Source organism: Lissotriton helveticus, chromosome 7 (assembly GCF_964261635.1).
Source record: "Lissotriton helveticus chromosome 7, aLisHel1.1, whole genome shotgun sequence".
Taxonomy (NCBI): Eukaryota; Metazoa; Chordata; class Amphibia; order Caudata; family Salamandridae; genus Lissotriton; species Lissotriton helveticus.
The window spans coordinates 1210101593-1210117461 of record NC_136068.1 but is presented as its reverse complement, the minus strand read 5'-3'; the positions used below and the strand labels follow the sequence as shown (position 1 = coordinate 1210117461).

Genomic DNA, 15869 nt, shown 5'->3' with positions numbered 1-15869 from the left:
GCAAACTCCAATGAAGAGAAAATGAGCCTAGCAGTAAAGATCTGTATTGCACTTGCAAATGTGTGTTTTGTTGTAAACATGGCATGAATGCACCTGCTGTGAAAACTTCACATAGAGTCTGAATTTAGCTGGCTATCTCCCAGATTATTTGATGTTTAGCTGCAAAACATCGGTATTTGTAAACTTGCTCTCTCTTTTAACTCAGCCACGTATTTTCTTTTCCGTTTGACATATATTTTGGGTGGTTAGGTTCTGTAGAGAAGAATTCTGCGAAAATACGGAAACGTCATACTCCCAAGCGTATGAAAAAGGACACTTCCACAGTCATTTCCGCACTTCAATTCTTACTACTGTGGGGCTTTCATTGCTAGCAGCAGGAATAAAGATATTTTTTAAACAAACAACAATTCCAAGTTTGTTTGCAGAAACCATTATGGTCGCACAGCATTTTTTTTTGGGGGGGGGGAATGCGGGATTTTTATACCCGTTTATTTTATAAAAGTGAATTTAAAGTAAGAGAACGTGTTGGACGGTTGCCTTTGTCACTTGTAATGACCGCAACCTATTACTTATGTTGTGGAGGCTAAAAGGTTATAACGTGCATCATCATGATATCACATCTTTCATCTCAGAATACGCACTGGCCCTCCTGCTTTTCTGCAACTTTTCTGCTTCTGAGGCATTCGCTTACAATAACCACTTTTAGAGTAAATAACATCCAATTTCAGTCTTTGCTCTATCTGATCAGGTTATTTCATCTGGCCTCAACCTTTTGCAGGGTTTCAAACATGCTGTTTTCAGAAAGCAAAGTAGCACAGCATACTAGCTATGAGAACACATAAAACAAGCATTTGCAATGCAATAGGTCTCGCTTTTACACAACTTTAAGTTATAGGCATTGCAAATGACAATGCCTGTTATTTCGTTTTAAAAACCCAAACATAAATATAAGCATTGTCATTTACAATGTCAATAGTTCAAACTCGCGTAAATGCGAGACCTATTGCATTGCAAATGCTTGTTATTGATCAGTACTGCACATACCTTCATAGACGAATTAATTTAACAATCTAATTTATTTAGTTCTACCAGGTCACGTACGGTATTACATAAATGCTATGTAGAGTCAAGTCCAACACGCCTTAAATCTAACAAAAAATGCAACTTTCCTTTGAAATTTTTGAAATCAGGGACTGCAACTTTAGAAGACTAGTCTAGCACTGAGAAACGGTCACATCGAATCGTACTTGCCTCCTGAAGCTGAAGCCAACTCAAGGTCCAAATCTTGGGTTACTGGATTGAAGGTCATTATTTTTCCTTCCTTGGAATGAAACACATAAGAATCTTACAGAGCAGACATTACAATTTAGACCACACACACAAGTCAATAAGGAGGAAAATATATAAAAAGATATATAATTTTATGAATCCTTATGAATCATGTTGAATGTAAACTTCGGAATGGGAGAAATCCACAAACTTTCTTGGTGAACACTGAACAAGGTTTTACCCTTAGGAGTCCTTCGTTTTAACCTAAGAGTTGAGTTGGTGTATTTATTGTTACAAACGTTATGTCTGTTATTACACCAAGGTAGATTTGCTGGAAAAACGACAGGTACAAGACTGTCAATTAATGTTTTTCTAACAACAACACTGTGGAACTCATTAACGATCAATTTAAAAATGATGGCACTGTGAGCCCAGCTTGAAAACAAAGGGTCCTCTTCCCTGGAGCGTAACAGATTTCCTCTTGAAGCTGAAGCATACCATTTGCTTGTTCTAGTTTATATATGCCTCTTTTTCTAAGGAAAAGCCGTTCATGTACTCAGACATATTTAAAAAGGCCAAATGAAGTTCTGTGTAGCGAGATACCCTCTCCAGATCTATATACTTTTAGATGTATCCCACCATCTGGGAGTTTTCCAGAACTCTTAATTGGCACCCTGAAAGGAAACAAAAGAACTGTACTACGTGCCCCCCCAGAGTCCACTAGCACTATGTCTCTATAAACGTCCGAGACCCAGTGAGCTCTGCACCAACTATAATGCTTTCCTCCTTGTGAAACATCGTAACTTTAATAATATATATGTATATATAACCTTGCAATATATGACCAGTACCATACCGATTACTAAAAGGTTATATGGCGATTGTCCATATAAATTGTAAGTCCTATGCGGTCAATGACACCCAAATGTACAAGTGCAAGGTTTGCAAGGGATTAGGCCTCAGGATGCCAGTGCAATGTTGCCGCCTGGGCCTGATACAGCTATTGATCTGGGATTAACACAGAGGAGATTGAGAGGAAGATGCAGAGTAGAGCACCATGGCCAAATGAGTACATTTGCATGTAATGAGAGATAAAGGTGAGTGTGAGCATATATGGGAATAGACGTTGGTGTACGTGACTATTTGAAGGTGTGAGTGAGAGTATCAATTATTGATGTATTTTTTATTTTCACCTACAGCTTCTAGTACACAACACCAACATCCAGACATATATACATGGGCCATCCCTAGTATGATGGGGTACATCCCTGGCATAATAGTGTCTTACTGTAAAGCATCTCTTCCAATATAAAGGAGGAACATTGGCATGAAGAGGACAACTAATGGAATTACAAGCCCTTTTTTTATGGTAGTCGTTTTGGGCAAATTAAATGCATCATTAGAAGAATGGGGCCCACTGCCCACCAACGTGCTCACCTGGGTAACCACAGTTAGTTAGTCAGTGCAGTAGACACACCACTAACATAGCTCGGGCTGGGGGCATAGTGGTGGCCTTCCTGCTTTATAGTAGGAATTGCAGGCATAATGGAGCCCTTCATTAAAATACTGGGTGCCTTATTTTTTCCATTATAAAGTTATTGATTTTCTATATTATGAACAACAGAACATATAGCAGCTTCCCCAAATCAAGCCAGTTCAATTGGACACTATAAACTAAAATATATCATTAAACACAATATTCCACCTTTTAGTGTATAAGAGTCAATACTTACACCACCATTTAATTAAAAAATTAAGAGCCCCTTATCACATGTATTTAATCGAGAGAATTCCATAGGGCATTCACATTAATCATGATGGGAAGCAATAGGATGGAAAATCATGCAGGTTTTATAGTTCGGCCCCTGTGTGGAGTTTAGCTTCTACCTCTGTGGGTTCAGACGTAATCTTCCTAAACTTCCTCTCAACCATGCCTCACTTCTGTAACAAGATCACTCACTGGTGTGAGCTCACTGACCTGATAAGACCGCCAACAAGATTCATTCTGGCCAGTAATAAACACATGAATGCAAATTTGGTGGTAAGCAGGCTTTGGGGGTGATTACGATGGCGGGTGAACTTCAGTCGGTCCGCCATCGTATCGGGGAGTGGGACCGCCAGTCTACAAGGCGGCAGTCCCACCGGTGGTATTACGATGCCATCGCCACTGTGGCGGTTGAATCTACCATCTTTTACATTGCAGTGGGGGCTGCTAGCTCCCTCCGCCATCCTAATTTGGCAGGGACAAAATCGCGGTCCGATGGCGGAAGGCCTGCCACCACATGGCTGGCAGGCCTTCCGCCATCGTAATCAGCCCCTTTGTTTTTTATGCTTCAATACATTTTTTTCATTGGATTTCGCAGTGTATAAAATCCAGCATGTCAACCAAAGTAGCCTAAACAATAAATCACACTTCAAACTTCAATGCATTACACATAATTACACTGACCAAAGAGCAGACTTCACTGAACTATATGCTCTGAAGGTGTGTTGAGACCCATCTCTCATGCAACATTCATGCCCCAAAGCTACAAACCACGTTCTCCACGAACAAAACAACAAGATTGTAACCTATATCTGCATTAATGCCGTCAATCACATACACTTCCACAAGGGCTTCACATCACTGCCCACAACAAGACTTTTACATTGTTGGGAAGACAAACTGCTCCTGTTCAATTTCCTACTCCTCTCTTGCTGACTGCTTACGAGTCCCAAATTGTGAACATATGTCCACCTGCATTAACTTGAGCAATTTAATTTTCTCTATATGGCCTGCATTCTTTTTGTACTTCAAAGTGCTCTAGAACAAGCAACTGGGTATGGTCTGTGCTAATTAAACTACTGAAAATAAATTAGTAATAATCAGCTACTTATTGATGGTCTTACAAGACGTGGGATCTTCTACACAACGTAAATATGCCTCTCACAAATGATATATGTTATGTTATAAGGGTTTTGTAGAGCGCTCGTTCACCGGTTGGTTTCTTGGCGCTGATATACTCAAAGCTGCCAAACTAATCAAGTACACATAAACAATTACTGAAGAGAGAAAGAAATCAGTGCATTGGGATCCTTTACACTAATTAAAATGCTAAGATTTTAAACTGAATTTCTGGTGCACCTGCCATATGGCTTGAGTTCCTGAAAGCTTAGGATGGGAACAAGATGGGACACAAATTAGCTTAACATAAATACACAATTTTTTGTGTGTCAAACGTAAATATGAATTTACACAAAATTTCAGCTGAAAGAAACCAATGACAAAGAAAACAGAAAATCTAAACAAAATACATTGTCAAAATAATTTACTAACCACTACATGGAATAATCAAATATACTTTTCAATAGAGCGTAACATCTGTTACCAAGTTATCAAAGGATGGCGTAACCACAGTACACAAAATACAATAGCGATTTAAAGATGTACCTTATATTCGGACACTTCTGGGCTGTAGTTTTCAGCTAATTCCAAAAGCTGTTAAAAGACGTAATACAAGAACTGAGTACATACAAGTCATCAAAAAGTCTTCTAACCACTGAATCGAAAAACGCAGGGATGAAAAACAGCACGATTTTAAACCGTTAGTGTCAACCTAAAGGTTATGTATGTTTGCAAACGGCTAAAGTGTTTGGTGTAATATTTACTGTGAATATTTCAAGGGTTTGCGCACACAAGATCTTGTGTTCAAAATATGTTACGGCCTTTACTAGCCACAATATAAGAAAAAACACGTATCTGAGTGTGCCGTCTCCTTTACAAGAGGTGTTTTTGGAAAATTATTGATTCATTAAACTGACAGCACCAAATGGCTTAAGCTGAGCACCTTTGGATAGTAACAGCCACTCTGTCCAAGAATAGAGAGGGTGTGTGTGTGTTTTGTCAATGAAAAAGCTAAGTTTAAAGTGATGTCATATCTAGGTATGTTAATAAGATCGTAGCTTACATTAAAAAAAAACTTAAAATGTACTTAAAAAAAGCCCAAGGTGAAAGTGACGCTTAAGTAAGCTTTTGAAATGAGATAAGGAAATTTAAAACAAATTAAATTAGCCACTTATGATTTAGTAAAATAAGTACAACTTGCTCCTGTCATACATTGCTTATGATTCATGTCATGTTAAATGACATTACTAATAACATCACTGATGCGATCTGAAATTATATCACTGATGACATCTTTGATAACATCATCCATGATGCAGCTATGCACATTACTTCATAAATCCTTACATAATCTAAAAAAAGAAAGTCTAGTAAAGGGCCTATAGTCACATACAGCATAGAGTTACTGTGTGTATACTGGTGGGTGCATAGATATATATATACATAACTACATAGAAAGAGTATACATGTTTAAGGAAGATAATATATTGAGATTTAAAGTAGCATTGTATAAACTCAGATGTTCAAGTAATGCTGTACTTGAAGTGGATTTGTGGATTTTGTTTAACTATATTTTATTTTAAATTGTATCTTTTCTTCAATATTTCAATAGTGTAGCATTTGTAGATAAAATAGTTATGATATAGTGATAGATAAAGAAAACAGAGACCATTAAGCATCTAATCAAAGAACTTAAATGAAAACTATGGAGTGACCTATAAAAATGTCACGCATAGAATATATATGTATATTAAACCATAAATAATATACACATTTGTTAAGCGGACCTAAGGAATACATATTTGTTTTTAAACCATAGTTGTTATTCATATTTGTTCAAAGAGATACACATCTAAATAAATGCATATAATCAAATTATAAATGTTTACATACACAGGGCTATGCTGTACTTTACTGTTTGAGTACATTTTTTACTGCTTCTTCGTGATTTTTCCATCATTTGCCGCTCCAGCCTGCCGCCGGTTTTCCCTCCTAGACCTGCCCACCTCCTCGCAGTGCCCCTTCCTCCTCCCAGGACCTACTTCATGGAAACAAAAGTACAACCCTATTGAGCAGGCCACAGGCATAGCTCTCCCGTGCTTCCTCCCCGCTGTTCTGAGTGCTTTCTCCTGCTTTTGCCTTATTTAAAAAAAATCTTACTCCTTCCTTTCCCTTTCCCCCCCCCCCCCCCCCCCCCGAGTGCTTTTCCCTCGTTTTTTTACTGCTTTCGTCTTCCTTTCCCCTGTTGTTCTGAGTGCTTTTCCTGCTTTTGCCTCATTTTTTTACTTTTCTCCGTCGTTTCCCTTTTTTTCCTGAATGTTTATCCTGCTTTTGCCTCTTTTTTTTACGGCTTTCTCCTTCCTCTCCCAAAATTTTTTTGACTACTTTCTCCTGCTTTTGCCTTGTCTTTCCCTGATCTGCCCTTCCTTTTCCCCTTTTCGGAGTGCTTTGTCCTGCTTTTGCCTTGTTTTTTACTGCTTTCTCCTTCTCCCATATTTTATTTAGTGCTTTCTCATTTTGCATAATTTTTAACTGCTTCTCCTTGTTTTTTCCCTCGTTTGTCACTCCTGCCTGTTTTCCCGCCTAGCCCCACCTACCACCTTACAGCGCCCCCTCTCCTCCCAGGACCTACTTAAATGGAGGCAGCAGCGCAACCCCATTGAGCAGGCCCCAGGCCTCCCATGCTGCTGCAACACTCTGCTTCCTCTCCATTTTTCTGAGTACTTTCTCCTGCTTTTGCCTCTTCTTTGTACTTTTCTCCTTTTTCATTCTTTCATCCCTGTTTTTCTGAGTGCTTTCCCTGCTTTTTCCTTGTTTTTACTGCTTTCTCCTTCCTTCCCCACCCGTTTTTCTGAATACTTTTCTTACATTTGTCTCATTTTTTTCACTTTTCTTTCCACAAAATAGCTAGCAACTACAGTGCCTTGAGACACTCATGGGTGATTTGCTGTGCTTTATAAATCCTAATTGATTGATTAAGTGTTGGGGTTGCGTATAAAAGAGCCAACTCTCGAGAAGTCTGCTGAAGATAATATAGTTATCCTTGGATCTTCAGTTAGGGGGTTATAAATTCCATAGTTTGGATGCATAAACAGAGAAAGGAGTACCACCTATGTTTTAGGTCTCGCCTACGCAGCGCGCATGCGCTGCATAGGAGAGAGACCTAATGTCATTGGCACAGCTTTGGGGGCAAAAACGTGCAGCGTTGCATTGCTTGCAATGGAAACGTGTGCACGTCTAGCGATTTCCTTGCGGGAGCGCCGGACGCCATATGGTGGCACCATAGGGTTCCACCCTCCCGCAAGGAATCACGCAGGCACCCTTCCCTGCTGCTGTGCCAGGCGCGCTTGTCTTAGTTGCCACGCACCAATTCTGATTCAGAACTGAAGAAAAGGTCATTGGGTGATAAAAGAGGCAGCGCTGGATATTTGAACGTTGATTATTTGCTGTCATTTCCTGCAAGTAAAGTGAAGAAACAAACTATCACAATAGTTAAAATGGGCAACTAAACTGATTTGCTTTAATTTTCTTGTCAGGAGTCTAAACAAAGCTCGAAGCACAGTGGCTCCAGATAGGTAGAATTTACTTTTACACCCTCATAACACCTCCTGGGAAAACCAAACCGCAAAAAAACCTGGTACAGGCACAGATATTGACCTGCTGGCTCGTCCCCTCTACTATGACTAGGCAGCTTTTAGACACGTTTTTATTATTTCTTTTTTTCTGGAATTACTTAATATTTCAATGGCTGACCACTGCCGGCAATTCCATTCCATCTCCTGTCGCTCATGTTATTTCTTGTGTTTTTGTTTGACGGGATCTCATAGACACCTCCAGTGAAGACGAACAGGACAGGCCCCAGGCTAATAGAGTGAGATTCACCCCCCAAGAACAAAACAACGCTGACTTGGGAGTATTACTGCGCTCTTTTTTTAGTACAGGGTCAAGGGACCAACAGGGGGACACGGCAAGCAGGAAGAGGAAGGGGACGAGGTTCTCGTCCCCCACCTCAATGGCAAACCTTCTCCCCGCGACAAACACGGAGCAGAGGCAGACAACAGCTATGAACAACATTTTTGTTAATCTGTCAGATTACACCTTGTCAGAGAGTGAAGATCGTGTACTCAATAAAGGATTGGGGTTTGTCCCTACACCCACCCATGACTCCTTCAGGTGCAGAGTGGAGTTTTTTGAGACGGTCCGCAAGATTACACTTAAAAAGTTTTTTGCAAATCAACAGCAAGATGATCGGACTGGGCTCAATACTAACTTGAGGAAACCTTCAACCTTTATGCCACCGAGTGGAATATTGGGTCCCGAGATTGCAGTGTTTGAGGCTAAAGTCCTACAAGACATAGAATCATTAGAAACTAATGAAAGAAACACAAACTATAAAAATATGTCTAAATCGGACTGGGAAGCTGTGAAAAGCTTACAGAATAATCCTGCGCGGACGATAAAAAATGCTGATAAAGGGGGAGCGGTAGTTGTGCTCAACACCCACGACTATGAGGCACAAGTTTACCGCCTCCTGAATGTTCGAGCAAATTATCAGCCACTAAATAAAGATCCCACCCCATAGCTATTGAAAACCATAAAAGATCTGGTAGGAGATGCAAGGGAGAAGAAGTGGATTTCCTCAAAGGAGGCGGATTTCCTGGTGAACACCAGTCCCAGGACCCCTGCATTCTACATCTTACCCAAAATACATAAGCCTGCCTGGCCACCGCCGGGCAGGCCGATTGTATCGGGGGTACAATCGGTTCTTGAGCCCTTGTCTCAATTTGCGGACTACTTTCTGCGGGAATCCGTTGTCACTCAGGAATCATATGTGAAAGATACGATGGACATTTTAAATTTGATTGACGAGATGTCGTTCGATCCATTTAAAGAGATTTTGGTGACCATTGACGTAGAGTCCCTGTATTCCTGCATCCTACAGGATGCCGCGCTGGTGGCAGCAGCGCGAGCTTTGAGGATGCAGGAATGGTTTTATGATGCACCGCAAACTTTTGTTTTGCAGTGCATTGAATTGGCATTAACAAAAAACTTTTTCAGTTACAAGGACCAACTGTTTTTGCAGACTACAGGGACCTCTATGGGTGCTACAATGGCACCCAGTTTGGCCTGCATATATGTGGGCCAATTTGAGGAGCACGGCGTCCACCCATCCACCAATCCCTTCAAAGACCATCTGCGTCTTTGGAGGAGATATATAGACGACGTGCTCTGCATCTGGACTGGAGAGGAATCCCAATTAGTGGAATTTTTGAATTGGCTCAATGTTGAAGATCAGTGCCTTCGTTTTACCTGGTCCTATAGCCATAACTCAGCAGTATACTTGGACCTGGATATTGAAGCAGTTAATGGTGGCCTAAGAACGAGTGTCCATCAGAAACCCACCGACAGGAACTCTTTGTTGTCCTATGACTCATATCATCCGAGGGCACTTAGAGACAACCTGCCGGTGGGGCAGTTCCTTCGGTATCGGAGAAATTGCTCCACAACTGAGGGCTATAAAGAGCAGGCACAAGTTTTGTGTAATAAGTTGGAAAACAGAAATTATCCTGTGAGGATTATAAAACAAGCTAAGAAGAGAGCATTGAATACACCTAGGAGTGCGCTATTGGAAGTCAAACACAAAGAAAAAGAAGATTGCCTTCCAGTAGTAATGACTTTTGATCCTCTGGCTACCAAAATAAGACAGTCAATACGTAAGCATTGGGCATTGTTATCCAATAAAGACTTCAAAATGCCACCTCCTAGGTTCGCCTTCAAGCGCGCATGTAATCTCAAAGATAAATTGGTACACACACGGGCACAACTTTGCAATGCAGCGAGTAAAAGTAGGATCCCCATTGGACATTACCCATGTGGTACATGCTCTGTTTGCCCTCTAACATCAAAAACAACAAGTGTGAGGTTGCAATCGGGTAAGGAATGGTTCCTGAAACAGTTCAGTAACTGCAATACCACGAATGTGGTATATAGGATTGACTGCGAGTGTGGGTTACAATACATTGGCCTAACCACACGAAAAATAAAAACGCGGATAATGGAACATCTTAGCACAATCCGGGCAGGAAAATTGACCACGAAGCTAGTCCAACATTGCCACAATAACAAACATACTTTCAAGTGGGTGGTGTTAGAAAAGGTGATAGGGGACTCTAGAACAGTAGAACAACTGCTCATCACCAAGGAATCGAGATGGATATTCCAAGAACAAGCATTTGCAATGCAATAGGTCTCGCATTTACGCAAGTTTGAGCTATTGACATTATAAATGACAATGCCTTTTATTTTAGTTTTTAAAACATAAATAAAAGGCATTGTCATTTACAATGCCAATAGCTTAAACTTGCGTATATGCGAGACCTATTGCATTGCAAATGCTTTTTTTTTTCTAATACACGTTTTTGCCCCAGTGTGTTATCGGCTCCAGTAACAGTATTGGATACATTATAGTGACCTATATCTGATATTGTGCGGTTAAATACGTTGACATCTGCAGTCTATACGTACGGCTAAATGTACCTGTTTAAATATATTTATTGTCTTATTACTGTTAAATTAATTGGTAGAAGTAAGCTTACGTGTATAATGTGGTATTTTTTAACTAATTGATTAATTTTGGACTAAAATAAAGGCCACATATTACATAATATACAGTATTTCGGATTCAGCCAGTGACGCACACGGCGTCAAAAGGTAACTCAGGTGGTTCATGTCAACGCCCCCACCCGCCTGCCAGGAGTTGTTACTAAGAGCCCCCAGAATCGCGGAGGTACAGAGCCCTTACACCCAAGCACACAGCGCTTTATGTCTGCATTAACCCCGGCGCAACTCTTGTCTGAGGGCGAAATAGATCAGCGGGTTACTGCGCCTACTGCAGCAGCCTGGAAGCAGTTGCTTCGGCAGACCTTGCCACCATACAATTTATAGAGATCACCGTTTTCATTTATTTAAATGTTATCATACTTAGGGAGAGCTTTGGCCTGAAGGGGGATTCAGCGAGAGCTTTATAGCCACAACACATTAACACATTCTGTGCCCGGCAGACGGTGAGTGAAGGGCCAGCTGCTGAAACAGGGGCTCCCAGTATGCACTTGACGTCATGGAACGTTACGGGAACTGTGGGCGTGCGGCCTGCTTTTTCAAGACTCAGCGTTGAGGCGCCGAACCGGCAGTAGAGACATGCAACATAGGTTTCCATGATTTCGGTTCTACTGGTTTTGAGATCTAAATTCAGACAACCGTCTATTTATCTGTCTCTCTTTTTGTAAAAGAAACAAAATAAAATCGTGCTTCCTTTGAGCCATTCTGATGACTTATCGTGACTGCCAGGCCAACAGCTGTGATCTGTTAAAGCATAGGGCGTGCAAAAAAACCAATGTTTCCTTAAGAAGTTTAAATAGCCAGTGACGCTCCGAGCCTGCACTACAATGCTATTTTCACAGGGGCGAGTAGTTGTATTTTAAGTAACCCCAAAACCCACCACGATCCAGTGTGCATTTGTCGGTAAATACATGCGGACATGTACTGCCTTCAGTATTGTTTCACAAAACAGCTAAATATTTACACATGCACATGAAAAGAAATTTGAAAACAAGTAAAAGACACATGGGCATTAATTTCCTGCCGTGGGGAAGAGTTGTGGCAACATCAGGCATGACTTATCAGTCAGTACTGTCCGCCCAAAGAAAGTGTTTTCTGTTCCCGCATGCGCACTATGCAAAAGTAAGGGCATGCGCATTAGAAACATCTAAAGGCATGGGTAGTCAGCGCTGATCGTTGCCCCTAACCACGAGGCAGGCACCTACGGAATGACTTACCTTTTCAGAAGGGTAACACTAGGTACAAATCCCCAACGTGCTGCACAAATACAGGACGACAGAGCTGGTAAAATTCGAAGGGCGGATCTGCGTCGTCTCCCGTATACTGTGCGCGCGGACCAGCCAATAAGGGTCACCAGTAGACGTAGAAGACGGACTTTTCAGTAGAAATGGAAAAGAGAACGAGGACTAGCAGTGAGGGAAGTCGCTGGAGACGCCTGTACGAGCCGGATGAGCCAGTTCCTTTGGGCGGGACTTCAGTCTTCGGAAGTCCCGCGCACGCGCCCACGGAGTGCCTGAGAGCGGGGCTCCCATGCCCGAGGGAGAGCCCCGGCTACAGAAGTCCCGAATGGCGGTAAGTGGGGCTTAGTTCTAGGGGGAGTGGGGTGCGCTTGTGTGTGTATGTGTGCGCTGGCGGCGGCGGGGGGTCTTTGTATGTGTGCGTGCATGTGTGTAGGTGCGCTGGTGTGTGTGTGGGTCTCTGTGTGTGCGTGTAGGTGCGCTAGTGTGTGTAGGTGCGGCGGCGACGGGGTGTGTGTGTATGTGTGCCTGTGTATGTGTATGCGTGTGGCTGTGTATGTGCGCATGCGTGAGTGTGGGTGCGCGTGCACGCAGTCAAATCCAGCACAAGAGAAGCGCGTGGCACGCTCTTGTCCCTCATTCCCCCGAGACGGGCAGCTATAAGTCTCCAGCCTGGACGCATCCTTCGGATGCTATTCCAGGCGAGACCTAAAAAAGTGAAAGAAGTGGGCTCAATGAGCTTCTGGAATGGAACAAAATACACTGAGGGGACACTGATTATTATTATAAACTGTCTTAAGATACTGTCGGGATCTCATTTGTATTGGTGAAGGTGTTGAAGCGCAAAAATCTCCTGAGTGAGATTATATGCAACGTCTGAGGATATTCCTTTACAGGCCTGTAAAGTAAGAAAAGATGAATTGTTAAAATGCATGAAAAAGATTAGCCAAATAGGATTGATAGTAGAAAGTGAACATCTCTGCTAAAAATGTTTAATTCTTGATTTTTAATTTTACATCATCTATAAAAGATAAAACAATAATGTCAAGCCGGGCAAGAATTAAAAAGTTAATAAAACGGACTAGTGGTTCTGCGACATGTACAGAATAGCAGGATTGCCCATGAATAAATCGAGTTAAGTTCCATTCTAAGATGGCGCCTCCCTTCCGTGTCACTATGCATATAAGATGCTAGAAATAGTTAGAGTATGGCAGGAGAGTGAATTTTTCTGAAACATCGTGACGATTTATGTTGGGATGACACAAGACGAAAAAAAGTTTTTGTTGCAAGAAACGAAGGGTTTTGAAAAAATGAAAGGGAGTTCGCAATAGCAGAATGTCCACCTATAGGTGCAACGACATTAGACAAATTAAGTCTTTTTTCTGTAAAAAACGAAGACGTTTTGAAAATCAGAGAGAGCGCATAATAGCGTAATATCTGCATAGGTGTAGCATTTTCCAGTGCGAGACCAAATCGGATCCCGTTCCAAGATGGCGATACATCTCTACGCTGATGTACACGTCATACGTTCATCACGTGGGGACGCAGACACCTATCGAGTGCAATAAGGAAGGTTGCGGTTCACAGTTAGACTTTGAGGCTGATGAAACGCGGCAGGCTTAGTGCCCTATCGGTAAGGAGAGGGGGTAGTGTGCGACCGAGGAGAAGATGAGTTTCATCGATTTCTTCAGGATCCCTCGACTGGTTTAATACGGAGGGGGTACACTTTATGTAACGAGCACCCGGATATGATGGGGGTCTGGCCAAGAATAGTATAATAATAGTGAAAGGCATTTTCTGCACATGTCTAAAAATTGTGGGTAAAGGAACATGGGTTAGAACGCACTAAATAGTTTGAAATATGAACTCTGGTGAAGAAAACAAGTTACTTACCTGTAACTTTGGTTCCCCAGTATTGGTAACTTTCATAGATTCCCATGCTTTGTATCATTCCCCGTCGTCGGACTGGGAGTCTCGGTAATAAAAAATATCATAGTAGTAGGTACAAAAGAGAAAGGAAAGGCCTAGGCCTCATTCCCTTTTGTAACATATCAGCCTCTTTTTGTAAAAGAGACCAAACTCTAGGCGTCAGCCAATCAGAAGAGCCTCACCCTTAGAACCTTCCTGAAGGAACCTCAGAGCCTCAGATTTTCGTAGCCGTAGTGTGCTAGACACCATACTTGCTGAAGGCTGAGCTTTCCCCGGGGAGGTGGGTGGGCGCATGGGAATCTATGAAAGTTACCAATACTGGGGAACCAAAGTTACAGGTAAGTAACTTGTTTTCTTGCCCCAGTATTGGAACTTTCATAGATTCCCATGCTTTGTATCAGAATAGCAAGCAGTAAACACCATAAACACATTTTGTAAAGCAGTATACCATAACATTAGCCAGAAAATTACAAAATGTGTCACCCATGGAAGGTGGGATAGAAAGGAAAGCTCACCCATCACTTGAAGAGGTTTCTCAGGACAGCCTGGCCCACAGCCGCGTCATCCTGCTGCAATGACTCTAAGCAATAATGCTTAGTGAACGTGTGCACGCTGCTCCAGGTAGCAGCTCTGCAGATGTCCTTGATATGTACCCCCGCAAAGAGGGCTGTAGAAGAAGCCACTGATCTCGTCGAGTGAGCACGGATCTTGCCCACTAGAGGTTTTCCTGCTAACTTGTGGCAATGCAGAATGGCACTTGAAATCCATCTCGAGATCCCCTGCTTAGACAGAGGGAGACCTTTGTTTGGACCGCCGAAAGCAATGAACAATTGTGAAGATTTTCTAAAGTCTTTGGTTCGGTCCATGTAGAACTTTAGACAGCGTTGCAAATCCAGAGTGTGCAATGTCTTTTCTGCTGGAGTGACTGGGTTCGGAAAAAATGTCTTTAGTATGACCGGCTCATTTAGGTGAAAGTCAGTGGGGACCTTGGGAATAAACCTTGGGTTCGTCCTTAAGATGGTAGTGTTCTTTTTGAACTGCAAAAACGGTTCTTGGATAGTTAGGGCTTGCATCTCCCCCACTCGCCTCGCTGACGTGAGGGCCAAGAGTAAAGCTAACTTCCATGATAAGAATTTTAGGTCAGAGCGGTGAATCGGCTCAAAAGGTCCCTTCATTAGTTGAGCCAGAACTAAGTTTAGATGCCATGTTGGAGGAGGAGATCGCACTGGCGGATAGACCCTGAACAGGCCTTTGAGGAATTGTTTGATAATTCTTGCAGACCACAACGAAGGACCAGAATCAGATCTTCTGAATCTCGAAATCGCCGCTAAATGAACCTTGATAGTAGAATGGGACAGATTAGACTTAGCTAGCGAGAGTAGGTAAGGTAGGAGCTGATGAGGTTTTGACGTGAAAGGATCAATCTTTTCTTTTTTGCACCAGATACAGAATCTTTTCCACTTTAGTCTGTATGTTTTGTTTATGGACGGAGCCCTTGCCTGAGAGAGGATGTCTTTGACCTCATTGGAAAGAGGAACATTCATGTATTCTCGCTGGTCAGGAGCCATGCAGTCAGGTGCAACGATCTTGGGTCTGGATGCCAAACTTGTCCTTCGGACATTGCCAGGAGATCCGGAACATCTTCCAGCTTTATCGGAGGTACTAGCGATAGCAGATGGAGCTCGGTGTACCAGAATTGTCTTGGCCATGCCGGGGCTATAAGGATGAGCTTGCATGGTTCCGTCCTCATTTTCCTGAGGAGACGAGGAAGCAGGGGAATCGGTGGAAATGCATAGAGAAACCTCCCCGTCAAGGCTATCGATAGGGCATTGCCCAATGAGCCTTGGTGATGGAACCTGCTGGCGTAGGCTAGGCACTTTTTGTTGGTCGGCGTCGCAAAAAGGTCCACCTCTGGTGTGCCCCATTTTTGA

The 15869-nt window shown here is 42.4% G+C and overlaps 1 protein-coding gene across 2 annotated transcripts in view; it reads right to left on the bottom strand.

Annotated features, from left to right (window-relative positions):
* Positions 1–15869, bottom strand: part of COIL (coilin) — a 211601-nt gene that overhangs the window by 85842 nt on the left and 109890 nt on the right. For both annotated transcript variants that reach the window (XM_078654403.1, XM_078654402.1), the window contains exons 4-5: positions 4700–4747; positions 1252–1321 (exon numbers count right to left, since the gene is read on the bottom strand). In XM_078654403.1, the coding sequence (XP_078510529.1) occupies positions 1252–1321; positions 4700–4747 (118 nt within the window). The remainder of the gene's footprint in view (positions 1–1251; positions 1322–4699; positions 4748–15869) is intronic.